The sequence below is a fragment of the Grammomys surdaster genome, unplaced genomic scaffold (genome assembly GCF_004785775.1).
Source record: "Grammomys surdaster isolate TR1022 unplaced genomic scaffold, NIH_TR_1.0 125977, whole genome shotgun sequence".
In the NCBI taxonomy this organism is placed as follows: Eukaryota; Metazoa; Chordata; class Mammalia; order Rodentia; family Muridae; genus Grammomys; species Grammomys surdaster.
In genome coordinates, this window is record NW_021620793.1 from 1,545,684 (window position 1) to 1,571,863 (window position 26,180).

At 48.1% G+C, this 26,180-nt stretch overlaps 1 protein-coding gene and 1 long non-coding RNA gene across 2 annotated transcripts in view; one reads left to right on the forward strand and one right to left on the reverse strand.

Moving 5' to 3' along the window:
* Positions 1-21,894: 21,894 nt before the first annotated feature.
* Positions 21,895-24,847, reverse strand: LOC114609663. Its single transcript, XR_003709566.1, has 3 exons — positions 24,734-24,847; positions 24,081-24,230; positions 21,895-22,779 (listed from the first exon to the last, which is right to left on the reverse strand). It is a non-coding gene; the product is annotated as an uncharacterized LOC114609663 (long non-coding RNA).
* A 1,029-nt stretch (positions 24,848-25,876) lies between these two features.
* Padi2 (peptidyl arginine deiminase 2) overlaps positions 25,877-26,180 on the forward strand; it is a 42,995-nt gene continuing 42,691 nt past the window's right edge. The window contains exon 1 of the mRNA XM_028753961.1: positions 25,877-26,020. Coding sequence (XP_028609794.1) covers positions 25,929-26,020 — 92 coding nt within the window. The 5' untranslated portion in view covers positions 25,877-25,928. The remainder of the gene's footprint in view (positions 26,021-26,180) is intronic.

Below are 26,180 nucleotides of genomic sequence, written 5' to 3' on the forward strand. Positions count from 1 at the left end.
TGGCTTTCCAGTGCAGTCAGACATTAAATAACCCTCACGAGTTGAGCAGTATTCTAAACCTGGCGACTGCTAACCATACCCTAACAAACCTAAGCAGCTTCAAGCCTGTCTCTGTGCCAAACACATTGTCTTACAGAGGTCTCAAGACTCCTTCTTTCTCTCTTTCTCCCTTCCTTCCTTCCTCTCTTCCTTTCTTTTTTTTTTTTTCGAGACAGGGTTTCTCTGTGTAGCCCTGGCTGTCCTGGAACTCACTCTGTAGACTAGGCTGGCCTCGAACTCAGAAATCCACCTGCCTCTGTCTCACTAGTGCCAAGATTAAAGGTGTGCGCCACCACCATCCCCGCTTCAAGACTTCTCTTATTGTCTGAGTACGAGGTATAAGGACGGGGACTCCGCTTTCCTCCGCCCACCCCCCTTACATTGCCACTTCCTCTATGGCTCAGAGTAACCAACAACCTCAGATGCTAACGTCCAAAGACAGGGGCTGCCAGGTAAGTGTAAGGACGATGGCCCTGGGGGTGTGGCCAACCAGGCTTCCCATCGCCACCTGCAAGGAGCCAAGTTTCTCTCTCATAAAGGACCTCCTGCCTTTAGGTAGCCTGGTAGAGACAGACTTTCCGTGGCTCTTACACAGTCTATCTCTTCTGTCTTCAGGGTGGCTCTCCTCTGATCTCCTGTCTCCAGGGTCCTTATGAAGGTGTCTCAGTTTTCAGAAGTTAATTGTCAAGTTAGGAGAGTCCTGTGACCACTTTCCAGTAAGCCCTCATCCAATCTGAGGATAGCAAAACCAGAATGGGAGAATTTGGGGAAAGGGGCTGCCAGCTGCACAGCTACCGGGCAGTCAGGGTGGGGGTGGAGGTGGAGGTGGAGGTGGAGGTGGAGGTGGAGGTGGAGGTGGAGGTGGAGGTGGAGGTGGATTGCTTAGCCTCTCTATCCTAGGCAGAACAATGACCCATCAAAGAGGTCCACCCCCAGCTAAGTTGGTAGACTTGTCCCCTAGCATAAACGAAGCCCTGGGTTTGAACCCTGCTGGCACTTCTACTGAACTGGGTAGCCATGCCTCAAATGTCAGAGCCTGGGAGGTGTTGATGAGAGAGGATCAGAAATTCAAAATCACCCTTGATTACACATGGATTTCAAGGCTAGCCCAGGCTTAGAGATTTTGCTCCCCACCACCCCACAAAAAAAAGATGTCTACCTTCTAATTCCTAGAATTTCTGAAGCCTACAAAGGGGATTTTATGATTGGGATTAAGACTCAATACCTTACCCTGGCAGAGGTGGCACACACCTTTAATCCCAGCACTCAGAGAGGTACATCTCTGTGAGTTCGAGGCCAGCCTGGTCTACAGAGTGCCAGGACAGCCAAGATTATACAAAGAGACCCTGTCTCAAAACAAACAAACAAACAAACAAACAAAAAACCCAAAAACAAAAAACAAAACCAAAACGACGAAGTACCTTGGTGCGGGAGAGATCACCAAGTGGGCTCAATTCAAACACTGGAGGCTTTGAAAGCAGAAACCCTCTCGAATGTAGTAGAGAGTCAACTACATGTCTGGTACCAGTGAGACTCAGCTGTGTTCACTTTGAGGCTGAGGAAGCCTCCACACAAGGGAAGAGGGGTCTCTAGAAGCAGAGAGAAGGGACCTGCTGAGAGGATGGTCTTGACCCTGATCCTAACCCAAGTTGGAATTCCGACCTCCAGAATTGCGACAGAGCCACCAAATCTGTGGTTATTTATTACAGCAGCCATAGAAACTAGCCCTAGTCCCCAGCCTCGCCTTCCTCACTTGGGAAACATGAGACCTTTACCAACACCACCATGGAAGCCTACAGGACCCACATGAGCTCAGCCCCAGCTCCACCAAGCCTGAAGTTTAAATCCAGGCTCCCAGTAGGTCTTGCTGCCAGGCAGTCCAAGGGTGTGGCCTCTGCCTGCTCCGGACCAGACAGAGAGCCCAGCATCACTCAGTCTTTCTTTGGACCTTGATCTTGAGCCAGGCAAGAAAGAATAAGGATTAAGAGAGGCTCTGACAGGGACTGGAAGGAACGAGGGCCAGGCCAGATGCCAGCTGCAGCCAGACTGCTGGGGTAACTGGATCTGTCAGGATCAGAGCCTGAGCTCAGCTGCCCTAACAAGCTAGACATAGCCACTTGTCCCCAATATGCTAATTAAACATAGAAGAAGCAGATCAAAGCAGGGAGGGGAGATTTATTCCATGTGACCACTTTAGGGAAAAGAACTAAGAAGTCTAGTGACCCCCACACACATTCATTTCTCGCTCCTAAAATGAAGTTTAAATAGAGAGGGGCCCAGAGAAACGGCTCAGCAGGTACAGGCCCTTGCCACCAAGCCAGATAACAGGAGTTTGATTTCTGGGACCTTAATGGTAGAGGAAGAAAACTGAACCATGTGAGCTGTCCTCTCTCTGACCATCACCTGTGCACCATGGGGGATATAAATGTGTCCTTCAAATGGAGAGACAGAGATAAGCACAATTAAAGTCGTGGTCCAGGTGTGGCCAAGCTGACCCACCCTTATGTCAGCTTGTCTGTCCTGTAAGGTGGTCTGACAAATTGCCCAAGGGTGTGCAATCTCCTTCTAGGAAGTAAGGGCCCCAGCCTGCAGCCTTTTCCTTCTCCCAGCGTGAAACTGCCAGGAGAAATTTGAATTCCTTGGGGACAGCTGCCTGGGCAGTTAGTTACACTGGGGGACAGAAATGAGCTCTTCTAGGAGCAGCTCCGCGGGTACCATGTCCTCTTGGCTGTGGGATCCATGTGGGCAGTGAGGTTCAGCCTCAGTTACTAACCTGCAGAATGAGGACCTCTGCAGAGCCATCTGCTCCATCTGAGACGGAGCGCCTGTTCTCTCCCCCTCCTCCCTCCCCCTCTCCCTTCCCTTCTCCCTCTCTCTCTCTCTCTCCTTCCTGCCCTGCTTCCCCATGGCTGAACAAGGAAGAATGGGGGAGATTTACACTTCCCAGAGCTGTTATGAAGCACATTGTGTGGACAAGCCCATGAAATAGTTACCAAGGGCTGGGCAATGGTGGGTCATGCCTTAAGTCCTGGCACTTAGGAAGCAGAGGCAGGTGGCTCTACACAAGTTCGAGGCCAGCCTGGTCTGCAGAGTAGTGAGTTCAGGACAGCCAGGGCTACACAGAGAAACCCTGTAACCCTGTCTTGGAAAAGAAGAAGAAGAAGAAGAAGAAGGAGGAGGAGGAGGAGGAGGAGGAGGAGGAGGAGGAGGAGGAGAAGAAGAAGAAGAAGAAGAAGAAGAAGAAGAAGAAGAAGAAGAAGAAGAAGAAGAAGAAAAGGAGGAGGAGGAGGAGAAGCCAGAAGGACACTGGGGACTCCAGGAAGGCTCTCATTAGTTCCTTGAGACCTGCCCACACACTGGTGTCTGCTCTGACCACTCCAGGTACCATGTAAAAGCCCTAGCATCCAGCTTGGCCATCAGGGAGAAGGGAGGAAAAGAGAGGGGAACTGAGCCATAGGACTTGGGAATCTTGTTAAGAGGAAGTCTGGCTCTGCAGGTCTTGCAAAGCTCCTGAGGCTGCATCTCCAGCCAGTCGACTCTGAGGGAATGCAGGATGCTGTCCCTTAGGATGAGCTCTCCACTAAGCCTGCTCACAGCTTATTCACACTTCTGGAGGTCTAGGGGATCAAATCCAGGGCCTCGTGAAGGCTAGGCAGTGCTGTTACTCTACCCTGGCCCCGTAACTGTTACGCGGAAAGATGAGATTTGCCTGGGTTGTTTAAGGAAGCTGGGGGCTGGAAAAGTCCGATTTGTGGAAGTCTCAGGAGGGAAGTGATTGGAGCCGGAATCTGTGTGTAGGATAGCTGCACTGCCCATGGGGGTTGGGGGCGAGCTGCGCTAGGGATGGGAACCACAGCTTTCCCAGGAGGACCACTGTCATGCAAGGCATCTCTCCTTCAGGTCCCCGCCCTGGACTAGAATGATAGCATTAGTCACTACCAACCTCACAGCCAGCTCTGATCCACCTAATCCCCGCTAAGTACCCCTGCCAGCTCACGCCCAGACTGCCACTGATGATCGTCACGGTCACTACAGGGCCAAGTGTACATGACTTGTTCCAGTCACACCACACGAATCCCCTTCTCAAATCCTAGGACTTCAAAAGGGAGGCCCAGCCCCACACTATGCCCCAGCAAGAATGACATCATTCCCAGGTCACATAGGGAAAACTAAGGAACTTCTTGATGGTTCACAGAACTGGGCTCCCGGCAGAAGTCCTGGAGAGCTGACCAGCTGACTGCTCTCCCTCTTCTGCTAGAGACTGAAGGAATGTTCTAGAAACCAATCTCAATCCTTACAGTTTTGGTTTGTGCCTGGATCCCAGCATTCACTCAGAGTCAAATGAATAAATCTGGCTCTTAGAGGTACATCACAGAAACCCACAATGAACTAGTAAAATACAAAAGAATGTGGTCTAAAGACTTAAAAGTGAGGGATACAACATTCTGGAATTTATAGAGGGCTCTATAGCCCTTGGTGTTTATGGGATTCATCTTTCAGTTTTTAAACTTTTTGTTTTTTTAATTATGAATATGGGTGTATGCACACTTTGTGGGTACAGTGCCCAGGGCGTCCAAAAGAGGGCGTCAGATGCTCTGGAGCTGGAGTTGTGGGGCTTGTGAGCCAGCAGATCTGGGTGCTAGGAGCTGAACTCAAATTCTGTGTAAGAACACTGGGAGTTCTTAACTGCTGGCTGTTTCCAGGTGACTAGGTGGTACTCCAGCTACCAGAGGCTGCGGTCTGAGCTCAGCTCTGGGTTTTGTTTCTGTCTCATTGAGCTGTCTCTAAGGAGGGCTTTGGTGCTGTGGTCCTGATGCTATGTTTATATCATTGAAGTCATCCTTTCTATCCCAGGTCAGCATCAAGTCTCTAGGGCCAAGTCCATGCCAGAGCTGTTGGTGGAGCTCTCAGTGCTGAGAGTTCCCTCTGAGCTGGCCATGCTGACAGTAGCAGCTCTCCTTCTCAGAAGCACACTCCCCCCCCAACACACACCCCCGTTTCCCTCTGTCTCTATATCTGTCTCTTTTTCCCTCCCTCCCTTCTTCCTTGCCTTTCCCCCTCCCTTTTCTCTCTTCTTTCTTTTAAGATATAATCCTGCTATGAGCTCAGCCTAGCCTTGAACTCCAGATCCCCCTGCCTCAGCCTCCTAAGTGTTGGGATTGCCCTATATACCATTACTCAGAGCTTCAAGTCCAGATTGCTTTGAGGGTGGGGAGCCCATTTCTCTGTATCATAGCATACTGAACACTGTCCCTGGTCTCTGCTCACCAGATGCCAGTAGCATGCACATGTGTGCATGCATGTGAACACACGAGTAACACATATACACGTTCCCCAAATGGTCAACCCAAAGTCTCTCTGCATCCTGCCACATGGCTCCTGGGAAGGAACCTTCCAGGCCTAGACCACTACTCAACAAAAATTCTCTCACAGAACCCTCACAGTCACTGAAGGGCGGTGCCTTTGATTGTCTGGATCGAACAGGTGGGGAAACTGAGGTCTAATGAGGTCTAGTGGGGAGTGGGGACACGTTTGTGGCTATTTGCTTCTTCGAGTGCAGTGAGATTTGTCAGGCAGGCATATGCCTGTGACAGGAGCTGCTCTGGTGGATGCCTGGTGTTTCGATAGATTGTCACCATAGGACAGTTTGGGACACCTAAGGAAAACGTGACAATTGTGCCTGCTCTCTCAGGTGTCATCAGTTTCTTTTCTGAATCGTCCTTACATGCAGACACACAGAGACACACACAAACATATAGACACACGCAGGCACATAGACAGACAGACAGACAGAATAGGCACATAGACACACATGGACATACAGACTCACACAGGCGTGTACACTCACACACACACACCTGACTCCTGCTCTGTTTCTCTGTCAACTCCCTGACTGAGTTTTAAGGTCTGTGTCTTCCCAGCCCCCTCTCCCACCAGCTGCTCCACCCGCTTCAACCGGCTCCCACACCAGCATCTGCTAAAGGATCACGTGGTCACTACTCTGTCCTCACGAGCCCTCCTCGAGCTCTGGAAGATGGCTCTCCCTTTCCCTGGAGTCACTGTCTTTCATCAGCTTCGTCACAAGGCACAGCCGGCCTTCCCTCCCTGGAGCCTCTAAACATAGGCAGTTCCAGCACATCTGGCCAGCTGCACATTCCTGCTTACACAAAGGGAGAAACACAGATGTAGCCCAGATCCTGAGGGTGTGGCTCAGTGGCACGGTAGAACCTGGGGGCGTGGCTCAGTGGAACAGCCTCTGGGAGTGTGGCTCAGTGGAACAGCCCCTGGGGGCGTGGCTCAGTGGAACAGCCCCTGGGGGCGTGGCTCAGTGGAACAGCCCCCGGGGGCGTGGCTCAGTGGAACAGCCCCTGGGGGTGTGGCTCAGTGGCTCAGTGCGTGGCTCTATGGTACAGCTCTTTCCCTGCATGCAAGAGGCTCTGGGTTCGACCCCTAGCACCCACTGCAAAATAGTGATGATTAGGACGACCAACTCTATACTCTTCCATAAAGTTTTATTGGTGCGGTTTCAGGTGTACCCCAAAGTGCAAGAATAATACAACTTCCCAGTTACCCTCACTCACCTCTCCAGATTTCTCAAATTCTAACAAAAACATTCGTCTCCCCCTTCCCTTCCCCTCCCCTTCCCCTTCCCTCCCTCTCTTTTACATTTTTTCTCCCTCCCTCTTTCCTCTCTTTTGCTCTTCCTCTCTGGGCCTTTCTCTTTCTACTCTGTCTATATTTATACTTATATTTTACATACAGTATGTTTTTATTTTTTTTTTGTTTTTTGAGACAAGGTTTCTGTGTCAGTATGTTTTTAATAAATCATATGTATTTATTATGGTGGTTTGATTGAGAATGGTTCCTATGGGCTGGTGTTTGAATACTTGATCTCCAGTTAGTGGAACTGTTTGGGAAGGATTGGGAGGTGTGGCCCTGATAGCCATTCCCAGACCCCCATGTCCTCCCCTCTCCCCGCTGCCTGCTAGCTGTGGCTCACAACCTGAGCTCTGAGCTCTGAGCTCCAGCTCCAGCGCCATGCCTGCCTGGCTGCTGCCATGATCTCTGTCACCATGGTCATGAACTCACCCTCTGAAAGCTCCAAATAAACCCTTCTAGAAGTTGCCTTGGTCATGGTGTTTTATCACAGTCGTAAAAAAATGACTAAGACATTTATGTCTGTATCTCTTGTATACTAACCCAAGCTACTTGCTAGTATGTTACAGCCGTGACATCCTCCATCAGGAAGGAATTTACTATGAAACAAAAGGAGAGTAACATGGACACACTATCTCAGCCACAGAGCTGTGTCCACAGATCTCAGCACAGTCTCCCTGTGAGCCGAAGCACGGCCTGAGTCTCATGCAACATCCAATCGTGGCACTTCTTCCTTTTCTTAGTAGCTGGACAATTTCTTGGCCTCGTGTTTCAGGCCCAGATGACAGGATGAGTCCTGGTGAATTGTTTGTGGTTGTCCTGTCACATGACCTGACCCCTCCACCACTCTGGCACACACATTGTTTCTCTTCCAAAGATTCCTGATGAAATGGTGGCTCAGCATCTCTTGTCTCCTTTCCCTCTCACCTTCTAATGTCACCTCTTCTGAAGAGTCTCCCAGGGAAGGCAGTTTCTTTTTCCCTGTGACAACATCCTGCTCTTTTTTTTGGGGGGGGGGAGAGAGTTGTCACAATTTCTTCTATTTTTATTTTTTTCTTTTCTCTTCCAACTTCTCTTCCCCTCTTCCTCCTCCCCCTCCTTCCCTTCCTCCCCCTCCTTTTTTCTTCCTCCTCTTCCTCTCCTTCCTCCTCCTCCCCTTCTCCCCTTCCTCCTCCTCCTCTTCCTCTTCTTCCTCCTCTTCCTTTTCTCCCCCTTTCCTCCTCCTCCTCCTCCTCCTCCTCTTCTTCTTCTTCTTCTTCTTCTTCTTCTTCTTCTTCTTCTTCTCCTTCTTCTTATAGAATCTAAAGCAGTACCAACTGTGTATACGCAGGAATCTCTAGTTTCCTGGCAGCCTCTGTGGATAGGGAAGAAAATGGACCAGACACATCTGAACATAAATTCTTAAAATAACAGCATGCTTGGGGCTGGAGAGATGGCTCAGTGGTTAAGAGCACTGACTGCTCTTCCAGAGGTCCTGAGTTCAATTCCCAGCAACCACATGGTGGTTCATAACCATCTGTCACCCCAGGGGATCTGACCCTCACACAGACACATGTGCAGGCAAAACACCAGTGTACATAAAAGTAAATCATTTGTTCAACAAACAATGTGCTTAAGCCGTGTTTCAGGAGAAGCCTCTGGAATCCACCCAAGGACTCTCTGAAACTGGCTTTTCAAGAATAGATGCGTGGAACCGGGGAAGAGCACTTCCTGACGTGCACAGGGCCCTGGGTGTATCCCTAGAACTGTAAGAAAAAGGAAACTTCTGGAAGGTGTGGTGGCATAAGTGTGGGCTTTTCACAGACCTGCCAGCCGTATAAACAAGGACACGGAGTCTTCTATATAGTTTAAAGCTTAGGCCTTTTGCTGGGGCAGTTTCCCAGCTTCATTTAAACCTGCCCTGATGTTCCGACCTACGAATCACCACGTGGCTAACTCTATAGCTCTCAACTTATCTGTTCTCCTCTGCATCTGCTCCCACATCCTCTGGGCCTCGTCTCCTGTCAGCATCCCCCTCTACGTCTAGAAGTTCACCCCAAGTTATTGGCCATCAGATCTTTCTTACAACCAATCAGCAGCGAGACAACCTCTGATACAGATCTAGACTGGCTTTACACAGCTGAGGAAGGATGAACACCCAGAAATATCAGGCCAGTGAGGGGCCATAGAATTGACAATACCAAGATCTGTTAGCATTTAGCTCTCTGCTGGTACATAATTAACAACTGAAAACACAGAGACATGCCTTCATTAAAGAAAAGTCACTCCGACAGTGGCACACACCTGTAAGCCCAGAACAGGCAAGCAGATGGCAATTTCAAGCCTAGGCTACAGAGTGAAAGTGTCTTAAAAGGAAAAAAGTGACCACGGTGCTGTGGTTAAAAGGTGCTCCCTGCTTTTCCAGAGGACTTTAGCTCAATTCCCAGCACCCACGCCAGGCAGCTCACAACTGCCTATAACTCCACCTCCAGCGAGCTGACGCGAACTGCTGACCTCCCCACAGGCACCTGCAGGCATACACACACACACACACAAACAAATAAACCGTGTAAGTGGCTGGTAAAGATAATAAGACACAGAAGCAGCAACTGAAACAATGTATTAATTGACACGTATATTTTCCCTAAATCTTTTTTTCTTTTTAAAGAATTACTTATTTACTTTATGTGTATAAGTACATTGTAGCTGTCTTCAGACACACCAGAAGAGGGCACCGGATCCCATTACAGATGGTTGTGAGTCACCATGTGGTGGCTGGAACTTGAATTCAGGACCTCTGGAAGAGCAGTCAGTGTTCTTAACCACTGAGCCATCTCTCCAACCCCACCCCTTGCTAAATCTTTAAACCTTTGTTTGACATCTGTCGGTCCATTGCAGCTTGCTTCCAGCAGGATCATGTTGACATTTGTCTTTTTTAAAATTAATTTGTGTTTTTAAGGTTCATTTATTTTTTATGTGCATTGGTGTTTTCCCTGCAAGTATGTCTGTGTGAGGGCAACAGAGTCCCTAGAACTGGAGATACAGACACTTGTTAGTTCTCATGGGGATGCTGGGGATCAAACCCAAGTCCTCTGCAAGAGAAGACAGCGCTCTTAACTGCTGAGCCATCACTCCAGCCCCATGTTGACATTTTTCTCTGGGGGGTATTTGGGAAGAAGAGTTTGGATCACGACATCTCTGTATTATCCACTATTAAAAACAGTTGGCTGGATGCTGCAGCACGCATCTGTAGTCAGGACATTCCAGAGGTTAAGGCAGAAGGCCCAGAATTCCCAGCCAGCCTGACCTTCATAGTAAGATGTTGTCTTGAAAACAAACAAACGGAGGCTAGAGACACAGCTCAGCTGGTAAAGCGTTTGGCACACAAACACGAGGACCTGAGTGTGGACCGCGAGCACCCACGGAAAAAGCTGAGCATTGTGGCAAGCATCTTTGATTCCAGCACTGGGGAAGTAGAGACTGGAGGGTCCCTGAGACTTGCTGGGCGTGATGGTTTGAATATGTGTGGCCCAAGGAGTGGCACTTTTGAAAGTGTGGCCCTGTTGGAGTAAATGTGTCACTGTGGTCATGGGTTTTAAGACCCTCATGCTAGCTGCCTGGGAGTGAGTCTTCCACTAGCAACCTTCAGATGAAGATGTAGAACTCTCAGCCCCTCCTGTACCATGCCTGCCTGGATGCCACCATGCTCTTGCCTTGATGATAATGGACTGAACCTCTGAACCTGTAAGCCAGCCCCAATTAAACGTTGTCCTTATAAGAGCTGCCTTGGTCATGGCGTCTCTTCACAGCAGTAAACCCTGACTAAGACACTGGGCCAATCTAGTGTGATTGGGTGAATTCTTGGTACCAATGAGAGACCCTGTCTTTAAAACTAAGGCTGGGGCCAAGAAGGTGGGTAAAAAAGCACTAGCCACCAACTCTGAGAAGCTGAGGTCTGTCCTCACATAAAGCTAGGCACAGGACAGAAGTACACCTTCAACACAGGAGAGGCAGACGGGAGGACTAGCTGGCCAAACAGTCTAAACCAATCAGTGAGTTTCAACTCCTCTCAAAAAATTAAGGCTAAGAGCACTGAGGAAGACCTGACGTCAGCTTCCAGCCTCCACACACATCTTATACATGGGCCCAAACACAATGACCCCGCCCATATGCCCTATGCCTACCAACTCCCCTTTTTTAACACCCAACAGTGGTAAACTGGGCCCCACAACTCTGCCTGTTTTTCCAGAAGCCACACCAGCATGAGGAACTCCAGGTAAGAGCCCCACCCCATGCTCTATGTCCACCAACTCCCCTTAAAACGTACCCAACAGCCATGCACTGCACCCCATGTCCTGGGCTCCATTTTTCAGCCCACAACTTCAGCAGAAGACCTCTACTTTCCTGGAGGCCACACCAGTTCTAGAGACCAAATAAGCAATATAGGCAGCCAAACCCCAGAGGTCCTGTAGCCACAGAAACTCCAGTGGAAACAGCATTGATTCACTGGTCACCAGCACCAAGTCCCCTCAAGCCAGAAGACCAAAGAGAAACAGAAAACAAGGGGCGACAAGAACCACCTAACAACAATAAACTCAGAAATCAGCACCTACACCTACAATAACTCCAAAATCCAGATGACTAGAGGCCAGTGTAAGAGCATAGTCACCAACAACCAAGACAATATGGTACCACCGGAGTCCATACATCCTGCTAGAGTAAGCCTTGGATATTTCAGCACAGGTGAAGCACAAGAATATGACCTTAAACCCAATCTTATGAAGATGATAGAGGCCTTTCAAGATATACAGGAAAATACAATCAAGCAGGTAAAGGAATAAATAAAATTGTTCAAGACCTAAAAATGGAAATAGAAGCAATAAAGAAAACACAAACTGAGGAAATCCTGGAGATGGAAAACCTAGGGAAGAGAACAGGAACAACAGATGTAAGCATTACCAACAGAATACAAGAGATGGAAGAAAGAATCTCGGGTGTAGAAGATACAATAGAAGAAATTGCTACGTCAATAAAAAGAATTGTTAAATCTAAAAAGTTCCTGACTTTTTACATCCAGGAAATCTGGGACACTATGGAAAGACGAAACTTAAGAATAATAGGATTAAGCCTGGCGGTGGTGGCGCACGCCTTTAATCCCAGCACTTGGGAGGCAGAGACAGGCGGATTTCTGAGTTCGAGGCCAGCCTGGTCTACAGAGTGAGTTCCAGGACAGCCAGGGCTACACAGAGAAACCCTGTCTCAAAACACCAAAGAAGAAGAAGAAGAAGAAGAAGAAGAAGAAGAAGAAGAAGAAGAAGAAGAAGAAGAAGAAGAAGAAGAAGAAGAAGAGAAGAGGATTAGAAGAAAGAGATTCCTAGCTCAAAGGCCCCAAAAATATTTTCAACAAAATCATAGAAGAAAATTAACCTAATCTAAAGAAAGAAATGCCTATAAATGTACAAGAAGCTTACAGAACACCAAATAAACTGGACCAGAAAAGAAAATCCCCACCCCTCACCACATAATAATCAAAACACTAAATGTATAGAACAAAGAAAGAACATTAAAAGCTGCAAAGGAAAACGGCCAAGTAACATATAAAGGCAGACCTATCAGAATTACACCTGACTTCTCAACAGAGACTCTAAAATCCAGAAAGGCCTGGGAAGATGTCTTGCAGACCCTAAGAGACCTCAGTGTACTATATCCAGAAAAACCCTCAATCATCATAGATAAAGAAAACAAGATATTCTAGACGAAACCAAATTTAAACAATACTTACCCACAAATCCAGCCCTACAGAAGACACTAGAAGGAAAACTCCAACCAGAGGAGGTTAACTACACACAAGAAAATACAGGCAATGAATAATTTCACATCAGAAAAAACAAAAGAAGGGAAACACAAATGCACATGCATGGATACATGCACACAAACATGCACACATACATGCACACACACACGATCACCACAAACATTAAAATAATAGGAATTAACAATCATTGGTTTAAAATATCTCTTAACATCAATGGACTCAATTCCCCAATTAAAAGATACAGATTTGCTGGGCAGTGGTGGTGCACACCTTTAATCTCAGCACTTCGGAGACAGAAGCAGGAGGATTTCTGAGTTCGAGGCCAGCCTGGTCTACAGAGTGAGTTCCAGGACAGCCAGGGCTACACAGGGAAACTCTGTCTCGAAAAACAAAAAAACAAACAAACAAAGACACAGATTAACAGAATGGATGTGAAACCAGGATCAGTCTGAAACACACCTCAACATCAAAAATAGATATTACCTCAGAGCAAAAGTCTGGAAAAAATTTTCCAAGCAATTGGTGCCAAGAAGCAAGCTGGTATAGACATTCTGATATCTAACAAAATAGACTTTGCAAAAATCAACCAAAAGAGCTGGGGAGGGACGCTTCATATGCATAAGGAAAATCCACCAGGTTGGTACCTCACTCTGAACATCTATACCCCAAATGCAAGAGCATCCCCATTTATAAATAAACATTACTAAAGCTTAAATCTCACACTCATCTCACACATTAATAGTGGGAGACTTCAACACCCCACTCTCACCAATGGACAGATCATCAAGACAGAAACTAAACAGAGAAAAATGGAACTAACAGATATCTACCAGATATCTACAGAACACAGAAGAATATATCATCTTCTCAGCACCTCATAGGGCATTCTCCAAAGCTGACCATATAACAGGTCACAAAGCAAGCCTCAACAGGTATAAGAAAATTGAAATAGTCCCCTGTATCTTATCATGGATTAAACCTGGACTTCATGAACAACAGAAACAACAGAAAGCCTGTAAACTCATTGAATCCAAAGAACTCTCTACTCAATGACCACTGAGTCAAGGAAGAAAGAAAGAAAGAAATTAAAAACTTTCTAGAATCCAATGAAAATGAAAGCATGGAACTGGAGAGATGGCTCAGCAGTTAAGAGCACTGACTGCTCTTCCAGAGGTCCTGAGTTCAATTCCCAACAGCCACATGGTGGCTCACAGTCATCTGTAATGGGATCTGATGCCCTCTTGTGGAGTGTCTGAAGACAGCCACAGTGTACTCAAATACATAAAATAAATAAATGAATCTTAAAAAAAGAAAAGAAAGTGAAGAAAGAAAAAAAGAAAAGAAAGTGAAAGCATAGCATACCCAAACTTATGGGACACAATGAAGGCAATGCTAAGAGCCTTCATAAAGAACTTAGTGATACCTCACACCAGCAACTTAGCAACACACCTAAAAACTCTATAACAAAATGAAGCAAACACATCCAAAAGGGGTAGATAGCAGGAAATAATCAAGTTCATGGCTGAAATTAATAAAATAGAAACAAAGAGAACAACACAAAGACTCAACAAAACCAAGAGCCGGTTCTTTGAGAAAATCAACAAGACACACAAACCCTTAGCCAAACTAAAATGCAGAATATCCAAATTAGCAGAATCAGAAATGAAAAGGGGGACATAGTAACAGATATCAAGGAAGTTCAAAGATTGATTAGGTCTTACTTCAAAAACCTGTACTGCACAAAATTGGAAAAATCTAAAAGAAATGGACAACTTTCTCAATAGATACCACTTACCAAAGTTAAATCAAGATCAGATTAAACAATCTAAATAGACCTATAACGCCTAAGGAAATAGAAGCAGTCATTAAAAGTCTCCCATTCAAAAAAAGCCCAGGGAAAGATGGTTTTAGTGTAGAATTCTACCAGACTTTCAACAAAGAGCAAATACCAATACACCTCAAATTATTCCACAAAATAGAATCAGAAGGAAAACTGATAAATTCATTTTATGGGCCACAGTAACCCTGATATCGAAATCACACAAATCACACAAAGAAAGACAACTTCAGATCAACTTCCCTCATGAATACTGATGCAAAAATACTCAATACAATACTTGCAAACTGAATCCAAAAACATCAAAAAAAAATCATTCACCATGGTCAAGTAGGCTTCATCCCAGAGATACAAGAATGCTTTAACATCAAAATCCATCAATGTAATCCACCATATAAACAAACTGCAAGAAAAAAAAAACACACAATCATCTCATTAGATGTTGAAAAAGCCTTTGACAAAATCCAACACCCCTTCACGTTAAAAGTCTTGAAGAGATCAGGGATACAAGGCACATAGATTAACATAAGAAAGGCAATTTACAGCAAGTCTATATTCTACATCAAATTAAATGGAGAGAAACTCAAAGCTATTCCTCTAAAATCAGGAACAAGACAATGCTGTGTCCTCTCTCTCCATATCTACTTAATACGTACTCAAAGTCCTAGCTAGATCTGAAAGAGATCAGGGGGATACAAATTGGAAAGGAAGAAGTCAAAGTATCTCTATTTGTGGATGATATGATAGTGTACACAAGTGACCCCAAAAGCTTTACCAGAGAACCCCTACAGCTGATAAACATCTTCAGCGAAGTGGCTGGATACAAAATTAACTCAAAAAAAAATCAGTAGCTTTCCCATACACAAATGATAAATGGGCTGAGAAAGAAATCAGGAAAACATCACCCTTCACAATAGCCACAAATAGTATAAAATGTCTTGGTGTGACTCTATCCAAGCAAGTGAAAAATCTGTATGACAAAAACTTCAAGTCTTTGAAAAAAGATGAGATCAGAAGACAGAAAGATCTCCCATGCTCATGGATAGCTAGAACTAACATGGTAAAAGTGGCCAGGAGCAATCCACAGATCCAAAGCAATCCCCATCAAAATTCCAAAACAGTTTGTTATAGACTTTGAAAGACCAATTCTCAACATCATATGGAAAACAATGACAGCAGGACTCTAAAACAATCCTGATCAATAAAAGAACATCTGGAGGGAGCACCATCCTTGACTTCAAGCTATACTACAGAGCAATAGAAATAAAACGTTCATGGTATGGGCATAAAAACAGGCAAGTTGATCAATGGAATTGAATTAAAAAAAAAAACAGAAGCCCACACACCTACAGACACCTGTTTTATTTTATAAAGAAGCCAGAAATATTCAGTGGAAAAAAAACAAGCCTCTTCAACAAATGGTGCAGGTCTAACTGGATGTCAGCATGTAGAAGAATGCAAATAGATCTGTATCGATCACCCTGCACAAAACTCAAGTCCAAATGGCTCAAAGACCTCAACATAAAACCAGACACACTGAACCTGGTAGAAGAGAAAGTGGGGAATAGCCTTGAACTCATTGGCATAGGAGACAATTTCCTGAACAGAATACCAACCTGAACAACAAAAGTGCTTAAGCACTAAAATCAACAATTAATAGATGGGACCCCATGAAACTGCAAAGCTTCTGTAAGGCAAAGGGCACTTGTCAAAAGGACAAAATGGCAGCCTATAGAATGAGAAAACCCCACATCCAACAGAGGGCTGATATCCAGAATATATAAAGAACTCAAGAAACTAGACATCCACACACCAAATAACCCATTTTTAAAAATAGGGTACTGGGGCTAGAGCTCAGTGGATAGGAGCACTGGCTGCTCTTCCATGGGTCCTGAGTTCAATTCCCAGCAACCACACAGTGGCTCACAACCATCTGTAATGGGATCCGATGCCCTCTTCTGGTGTGTCTGAAGACAGCGACAGTGTACTCATATAAGTGAAATATATAATTCCTTTTTTAAAACGGGGCACAGATCTAAATAGAGAATTCTGGTCAAAGAAATCTCTAATGGCCAAGAAGCACTTAAAGAAATATTCAGCATCCTTAGCCATCAGCAAATCAAATCAACTTTGACATTCTGTCTTATCCTGGTCTGAATGGCTAAGACCAAAAACTCAGCAACAGCTCGTGCTGATAAGGATATAGAGCAAAGGGAACACTCCTCCGTTGCTGGTGGAACTGCAAACTTGTACAGTCACTTTGGAAATCAATTTGACTGTTTCTCAGAAAATTGGGACTAGTTCTACCTCAAAACCCAGCTATCCCACTCCTGGGCATACACCCAAAAGATGCTCCACCGTACCACAAAGACACGTGTTCAACTGTGTTCGTAGCAGATTTATTCGTAAACACTAGAAACAGGAAACAACCTAGATGCCCCTCAACCGAAGAACAGATAGAGAAATATGGTACATTTACACAATGGAGTATTACTCAGCTGTTAAAAACAATGACATTGTGAAATTTTCAGGCAAATGAACTGTAAAAAAAATCATCTTGAGTGAACTAACTCAGACTAAGAAAGAAAAATGTTGTGGTATGTACTTGCTTATAAGTGGAAGTTAGCCTTAAATAAAAGATAATGATGCTACAATCCGTAGAGACTGAACTGCCAACCAGAGACCACGCCCAGGATGGGGCTAGGCTCTCTGCACATACGTAGAAGCTGTGCAGCTGGGTCTTCATGTGGGACTCCTAACAGCAGGAGCAGGGACGGTCTCTGACTCTATTTCCTGCCTTTGGGACCCTTTCCCCCTACTGGGCTGCTTCTTCTAGCCTCAGTAGGAGAAGATGCACCTCGCTTATTGCAACTCTGGGTGGGGAAGTGAGGGGGAACTGGGAGGAAAGAGGGAAGGAGAAATTGAGAATGTAAAATTAATTAATTAAAATTTAAAAAGAAAAATGCATACACACATAAATGAACATGTACACATACAGGTGCATGCATATTGTGTACATTTTACCGTCTAACCGTTTTTGCTGGTGCAGTTCGATGGCACTCTGTGTGTGACCATTGCCACCAGCCGTTGAAAAACTATTTGTATTTTTAATGCAGCTGAGCATGGTGGCACATGCCTTTGATCCCAGTGCTCTAGAAACAGAGGCAGGATCTCTGAGTTCAAGGCTAACCTGGTCTACAGAGCAAGTTCCAGGACAGCCAGGGCTATACAGAGAAACCCAGAAGGCAGAGGAAGAGGAGAAAGAGGAAGAGGAGGAAGAAGAGGAGGAGGAGGAAGTAGATTCCTTCAATGTCTCTGAATCTTAAGTCTGTTGTTTTTTTGAGGCAGGGTCTCCCATAGCCCAGGCTAATCTTAAACTTCTGAACTCGTTGTCTATACACTAGCATGCTGCGGCTGTAGGCATGCACCCAGTTTTACATAGTGGTACAGCTTGAACCCAGGATATCGAGCATGCCAGGCAAGCCCTGTAGCTACATACCCAGGCCACGATCTGTGCATCTGGCCACTCTCAGTGTTGTGCAGAAGCAGAACCAGAAGCCATTTTCCTTTTGTGTCAGATTTACTTATCTTAGCATAATGCTAAGTTTCACCCACACTGGAGCTCATGCCAAAATTATCTCTTCTCAGGAATAGGACTTTTGAGACACAATCTCACTCTGTAGCTCAGGCTAGCCTAGAACTCACAATGGATCCCAGGCTGGGCCTCACACTCCACAGCAATCCCCATGCTCCAGCCTTCTGAGAAGTTATTAGCACTGTGCCCAGAATCCTTTGTAAGGTTGAAGATCTGTGTGGCAACTCACCTGCCATCTGGCTGTTGTCACAGGATCATGTCCATCACATGTTCATCTGTAGCTCATGTGGACACCTGACGGTTGCCTCTCTCCTTTGCCAATCCTGCCCTGGCCCAGAACACCCAGACCCCACTCCAGCTGAAACCATCCTGGCCTTTTTCTCCTGAAGCACGCCCAACAGTCATCTGTTCATAGCTAGACCCCCGAGAACCAATACCTGAGCGTGGAGGCTACAGGCTACGCCCAGAGGCCTGGTCCTGCCTTCCTCACCGAGGCGCTGCCTTATTCCTGAACTTAACCCCAGAATCTCCACATTACAGCACCTGAGAACTACAGAGATGGGGTGGGTGGACTCTGAGAATAGAAGAAATGATGGAACTTGGACCCTGGGGCTATTCAGATGAAGAATCTCAGTGTGAGAAAGGGTTCAACATACCCACGAAGAAAATGTTTAAATGTTGTAACTGGGTTTTGGTTTTGTTTGTTTGTTGTTTTTGTTTTGTTTTGAGACAGGGTTTCTCTGTGTAACCCTGGTGGGCCTGAAACTCACTCTGTAGACCAGGCTGGCCTGGAGGTCCACCTGCCTCTGCCTCCTGAGTTCTGAGATTAAAGGCATCTGCTGCCACCAGGATTTAAATGGTGTAATTATTTAAGCTGGGTCTTGAGGGACAACGGAATGTTGGAAGGCTGGGTGGAGGGGACATCTGGACACCAAGGACACTCCTTTTTTTTTTTTCTTTTTTTTTTTTTTTTTAAATTTTTATTTATTTATTTATTATATGTAAGTACACTGTAGCTGTCTTCAGACACCCCACAAGAGGGCATCAGATATCATTACTGATGGTTGTGAGCCACCATGTGGTTGCTGGGATTTGAACTCATGACCTCTGGAAGAGCAGTCAGTGCTCTTAACCACTGAGCCATCTCACCAGCCCCTTTTTTTTTTTTCTTAAAGGTTTAGTTTTATGTGTGTGTGTGTGTGTGTGTGTGTGTGTGTGTGTGTTTGTGTGTGTGCGCGCGCATGCGAGCGCATTTTGCATGCATGTATGAACGGGAACTCCAGAAAGGGGCATCAGATCTTTGAAATGGAGCTCCAGGCGGTTGTGAGCCACCTGGGAACTAAACTTGTGTCCTTTCCAAGAGCAGTACACACTCTTAGCAGCTGGGTCATCTCCCCCGGGGGACACACTTCTTACCCGGGGTCTGAAGTCCTTCCGGACCCTACTCTTCTCTCCCTGCTTGATCCTCAGGAGTACCCGCATGTCCCATGTGCTTCCTACCTCTTGGCAGCTGAACATGGCCCCAGTCTGGCTCCAGGCCCATGCTGCATCTCAACTTGGAGCCTGTCCTGCCTCCCAGAACACCCGTCAAGGGCTTCTCTTCCCATCTGGAGCCTCCTTCTCCCTTTGCCACACAAGCTACTTCCAGAGTCCCCCACACATCCAACTGTGTCCTCCATCCTCCTGAGGATTGGCCACAGCCTCCCTAACACAAGGCCACCTCAAGCCTGCGTATCAGTTCACGACTCAGACTCTCAGTCTTGGCATCCAACAAATGGGGAGAACAAGCATCCCTTTGAGGGATGCTGTAGAGTGAGGGGAGGGAATGCAGGACATACTTGGCCCAGAGCCTGGTACAAAAGGAATCAACAAGACACCCCATGAGCCCCTAGAACTGAGCCCTCTGTGGTCACAGCAGGCACATGGTCTCCATATCAAGTGCAGGGTCAGTGGAAGGGAGAGCTGAACCTGAGGCCATGAAGAAAGGACGATGTGCAGCTGGGGAGGGGATTCCAAAAAGGACTGGCGTTTCTGCGATCAGGCAACCCCTGGGTGCCATGAGATCTGCCCATAGGTCTCCCCCAGTACTGATGTCATTGGGGTGGAGCTGTCAATCATCCAGGCCACTAAGTGCTTAGGCCCTTTGCTCTGGGAGAAACTCAAGGAAGCATGTAGTAGAAACGTGGCATGTCTAGTGAGCGCTCACTGTCAGCTCGGTGCTGTGCTGATAACAACATCCTGGTCCACGCCAAAGTCCAGCCTTAGCTAGAAAGTGTAACACAAGAGTCAAGGGGACCTCTGTGTCTGAGGCGAATGTCTGCTGCGTGCTGGCTGTGTGTTTCTATAGATTACACTTCCACTCTGAGCCTGTTTCCTCCTCTGTAACTAAATGTAAAAGACGGAAAAGGCCAGAAATGGTGGTGCACACCGTTAAAGTGGGGGGGGGAAAGCTGGGGAGTGGTGGCTCACACCTTTAATCCCAGCACTCAAGAGGCAGAGGAAGGCCTCTGTGTTCACACACACACACACACATACACAGACACACACACAGACACACACACAAAGGCAGGAGGCTCTCGGTGAGTTCCAGGCCAGCCTGGTCTATAAGTTCCAGGCCAACCTGGTCTATAAGTTCCAGGCTAGCCAGGGCTCCATAGGGAGACCCTGTCTCAAAAGATTTTTTTTTTCCTTTGACTTTTTAGATTCTCAAACTAAGGGCCCCCTCAGGGCCTCAAAATGCATCTTAACAAAAGAAAAGCATGGTGTACAGGAGTCTTCATAAGGCAAAGAAAACGCGCAGGAACAGTAATGCGTGGGCGTTATTGTGCGAAGTTCTGAGGATAAGAGATGAAAACAGGACTGCGTGGGAGAGAGATGGGGGTAGCAGCTGCTACGGCCAGAGCCTGGCGTGACCCGCCCCGCCCCCACCCTCAACTCCCAACCCCACAGCCCGGCAGTGAGCAGAGAAACACAGATATCCAGGGACCCCTCTCCCTGAAGTTCACCCTCTGGGTCCGGACCTCTGACACGAGGCTCAGACTTAAATGCAGGCTGAGAGGAGGGTAACTAAGCAGTGTCCATCAGGGTGTGGCCCCGCCCATCACTGACCCACCCTTATCTCTGCTCCAGTCTCTCCCGAAGGTGGTCTGACCAGAACCACGTGGTGCTGCCAGAACCAAGACTTTCCCAGAATCGCTTTCCTGGGAAGTAAGTTCCTTCGCAGGCTGTCCCACTGTCCGCGGGAGACCCCGAGGCCTTTCCAGTTCCTCAGAACGGCTGGCTGCTTCCGTGGTCCAGTAGCCAAGGGGAGAGCTCAGGGCATCTTCGCAGCAACCTCATCCCGGCCACCATTCTCCCGCCCACCACCTGAATCTGACTCCTGGGGTGCGTCAGGTACCTGGAAGCAGCCAGTGTTCATAAAGGATGTTTAACCCGAACTCAACAGCTTAAAGCAGGGATTCTCAGCCTTTCCTAATGCTGCCACCCTTTAATACCATGCAATGGAATGAGCCATAAAATTACTTTGTTGCTACTTCATAATTAAATTTTGCTACTGTTACCAGTCGTAATGTAAATATATGATATACCCAATATTTGATATGCAAACCCCAAACGGCCACAAGTTGAGAACCACAGGCTTAAAGGCTTATATTTTGGGGGACGGGTGGGTATGTGCAATAGCATTTCGTCTAGGCCCCACCTCACAGTTAGCTGGCAACAGCCAGATATGCCTGACTCACTATACAAGGGGCTGTTTGCCCCTCCTCACTCTCTTGCTCTCTTCCTCTCTGCCTCTTCTCTCCCTTTTCCTCTCCTCCTCCATGTGTCCATGGCTCAGGAGGAAGAGATACCTCAGCATGGGCCCGCAGAGGCACCCCCTTCTACCTCACCATACCACGCCTCCCCCAAACACAGCCCTGGTTCGTTCTCTCTTTCTTTATTTATTTATTTATCAAACACGAACAATGTGGCTTTGGTAAACTATTTATTTTTAAAGCCAAAGGAAACAGACCATCTACTCTCATAACAAAAGCCTCAAGGAAGCCAAAGTGACAGGAAGGGCCTAGAGGACCTGCCTCTACAGCCCAAGGTGCCCTGTGACCGCAGGCAGGTTACTGGGTCCCTCACTTGGGTTCTCCGTCGTTCCTGTGACCAGAGAGCAGGGCTCACCCCGGGGCCCGGCGTGACCTGATCTGACACAAATGGAATCCCTAAATCCCAACCGGAGGCCTAAGGAGCAAGAAGTCGGACAGCTGCAGGAGGCTTAGTCATCAAGAACACGGTCTTCTGTGCCTCTAGAATGGGGACCTGCTGCCACCTTGTGGCCATTGCCTCTCCAGCGTTCCCGAGATCGTTTCCTTAAGTATCTTCTAGCAGTGGATGCCTGGTGAATTACAGATTCTGGCTCACTCCCTCAAGTATTGTGCCGTCGTCATTATCATCTTCTTCATTATCACCTTCATCATCTTCATCATCATCACCACCACCATCATCGTCTTTACCACTACCATCCCCCACTGTCCCTCGTTCACCAGTGGGCCAGTTACCCATCCACAGGGAGAAGAGAAGAAACAGGACTTTTCTGGGGGAAAGGGCAGAAGTGAGGGAATGAGAGGCTGCCAGTCCCTGGCACAGCTATAGTGGGAAGAGCAGCCACCTTCATCTCAAGTCCACTCTGGTCTCTAACCTGCCAGGATTCCTGTCTCCACGGGGAGTCTCTTCAAGTGAGGTCAGCGTCCATCTGCAGAGAACTACGAGCTTGTGGGGTTGGGCTATGTGTCAGGGCACAGTAGGTGGACCAGCTCGCCGCCGCCGCCGCCCGTCACCTCTGCCATCTGCAGTCAATCAGGCTGGATGCTATAGGCGTTATGTTTACAGAGAAAAAAACAGAGAGGATCCAGATAGTGAGGACCAGAGGCAGATATGACCTGAGTCTACCAAACCCTCAATGTGGGAAAATGTCAGAACCGTCCCTGGCACAGCCTTGGAACTTCGTGTCATGGCTGTTGCCTCTGGCAGGTCCTGCATGATGAGACTTAGACAGTGCCAAAGTGTTTGCTTTACCCAGACGAGTGGGTGGGTGGCCTTGCTTGGGCCCTGATCTTGGTAAAATGTTGAGTTCCAGGATCCAGGAGAGATCCTGCCTCAAAAATGGTAAGGTGGAAAGGCTGGGGACACAGACGTGATTCGGCTCAGCCGTTAAGAGGACCAACATCCACGTGGCAGCTCACAGCCGTCTATAACTCCAGTTCCAGGGCATCTGATGCCCTCTTCTGGCCTCCTAGAGCATCAGGTATGCACATGGTACACAGACATACATGCAGTCAAAACATATGAAATTAATGACTTAAGGTAGAAGATGTTAGAGGAAGGCTCCTGACATTGACCTTTGACCTCCACACATACACACACACACACAGGTGAGCATACCCACACACACCGGAAAGGGATGGAGCTACAGAAGAAAAGGTGCCCACATCGGTCTTTGCTGCTAGGTCCTGGATGACCACGCGTTTTAAAATGTTTCCCCGATAACCACGTATTTGTAAAAATCTTGTCTGTATGATGATACCCTTGGTGAATTGCCCACGTCAAGATAGGTTCATATATGTTTGAAGTCACCTCCCAGCCAGGTTCCCCAAAGCCAGGCACAGAGCGACCCCGCTACAGAGCACAGCATCCGGCAGAGGAGGCCGCGTCAGGCTCAGGCTCTCTGCTCCCGAGTTTGACAGGTGTCGTATTGGAGGAGGGGTCCGGGACTGTCAGTGCTGGGAACTGGTCAGATCTGAGCCTGGCCTTTGCTGGCACTCCCCAAAAGACACTAAGAGAAGCCATGTGGATTTTCTAGGCTCTGTAAGAGCCATGGGAGTGGCCGTAATGTGCGGGACCTCCGGCCCTCAATCCACCGACAGCTGTGACCACTCCAGCTATTTTAAACCCTTGGGCTTTAAAGACTCCTATCTCATCAAGCCTGGCACTGGGCCCATTTGGGTGAGCCAGAACCAGGCCAGAGGCCTGAGCGTGGGTGCCAAGAGAGGGGCAGGTTGCATAAGGGGAGGGGCTTTATATCCTGAGTCTTGGACCAGAGTCTGCCAGCATTTTCTGAATATTGTCTCATTGAATATCATTTCGTATCTTCCATTGTGCTGAGAGATTACCTGTGAGCTTTCTAGAGGCAGGGCGAGCCACCCTCACCCTGGTGTCCGCGCCCAGGTTCCTGCACTGCTACTGTTGGGAGCTGTGCACCCCTAGGCTAGTTCTTTGCCCTCTCTGTACTCTCTTTCTTCATCTCCAGAGTGACAAGGTTCCTGGAAAGATAAAATAATTTAATTCTAACACCTTGGGTGGTATCCCTTGGGTGCCGTGTAGAGCACACCTCATTTCTGCCCCGCTGGGTAACCACAGCCTTTGCCTCATAGCACAACCCTGGCTCTGTTGGGACTCACTCGGTTGAGAGGAGACACGCCCTTGTGCCACACGGGACCCCACTTACTTGGTAGGAGTGGGTGACATACAAGACTGTTCTGCCCCTGTTGGAGGTGTTGCTTGCCTGCAGAGGGGTCCTCAGACCCAAGCTCGCCTCTGCAGGGGAGGGGTTCCAGTCCAGAGCCTCTTGGAGCCGTTCCCACATGCTGCCTCCTGATTGGAGAACGCTCTCCCAGGGACCAATCAGAAGTTACCAGCTTCTCCCAGGATCTGAACCCCAAGCCTTTCAGGAGACGATGACCCCTCCGGCTGGGATTCTGGCCCTCACTCCTCCACCCACATTCCTCCTAGATCCCTGATACCCAGGGACAGCTGGGGTCCTTACCATCTCCTAATTTGGGCATCTGGAGGAGAAGGATGGAGTCCAGGGCTGGCTGGGTGTGCCTGGGCATACTTCTCAGCGACGCGTTTAATTCGGTGCGCCCTTTGCTGGATCTCCCGTGAGCCCCCCTCCCTCTTCAATACGCATCCCTCCAGCCACCTTCAGTTTCCATTCCCATGACAAAAAAAAAAAAAAAAAAAAAGCCACTTCCTCAAACTGCATAGCATCAGACTTGGGTTCAGAGAGAAAGGGCCTGTGGATGGGATTCAGGGTGGTTCAGACCCCACCCCTGCCACTAGATGTCACGGTGCACCTTGGCTTTCCAGGACCATACACTGACCTCTACCTTGGCACGCCTTTTGGTGTCGCAGGCTGGAGCCCTAATCCTCTGCCCTTGTCCTTCAACCAGGCACACCCTCCCAGCCACCGGGAGCCACCCAAATCTCCATCCATAAACACCGCTCAGATCAGTCCTCTCCTCTCCCCATCCTCTCACGCCCCATCCGGGGTCCTCACTACTGGCTCCAGCTCAGTCTGCTCACCGTTGTCTGGAGCAGCCAGAATGCACTCCCAGATAACCCCGTCCCAGGGTCACGCTGTGGCTGTCATGCCTGGGTTTAGCATTGTGGTCCCTGCCAGGGGCACGGTTCCCCGGACTCCACCCCACTCCCTATTTCCCATAGCAATGTGGATCTAATGTGGGGGTGTCCAGCTTCCCGAAGGTGTTCGGGAGGCTCCTCTCCATCCCCAGGTGTTGGCAAGATCTTTAAGAAGCCGCAGAGGTTTTCTCTGAGAAGCGTCCCCTGGTCCCAGATTGGCTTTGGTTGCCACCCACTCACTCCTGCCCTGTCCCTTCCGGTGCCCCTGCTAGCATTTTCTGCCCCTCCGAGTTGGAGAAGAGGGGCGTCCAGAAAGGGGAATTTATTGAATAAAAGAATGAACAAGCCAAACACGGAAAACAGGAATTGACAACTTGAGGGCAGAGGCGCTTGGAGGGCGGGGCCAGGCTTGACGGACAGGCCTGCAGGCCCACTCCCAGAGGAGTCCGGCGGACAGCCCCGCCCACGCCCCGCCCTCCGGCTGCAGTTTAAGGCGGCCGGCCGCTCGGTGGCGAGCGCAGGCGCAGCGGAGGACTTACCTGTAGCAGGTGCTCATTCCTGGGAGCAGCGCGGACGGCAGTCGGCTCTGCGACGGGAAGATGCTGCGGGAGCGGACGGTGCGGCTGCAGTACGGGAGCCGCGTGGAGGCGGTGTACGTGCTGGGCACTCAGCTCTGGACCGATGTCTACAGGTGAGCCGAGACAGCGAGTCACCCTCTCACCTTCACAAATCCTGGACCTGGCTCCAGTATCCCGGTTGTCCCTCAATTCGAGATCCTCAGAAATTCAGAGACAGCCCAGGCCACGATCCACTTCCATACAATTCTGAGACCCCTCTAAAACACTGAGTTA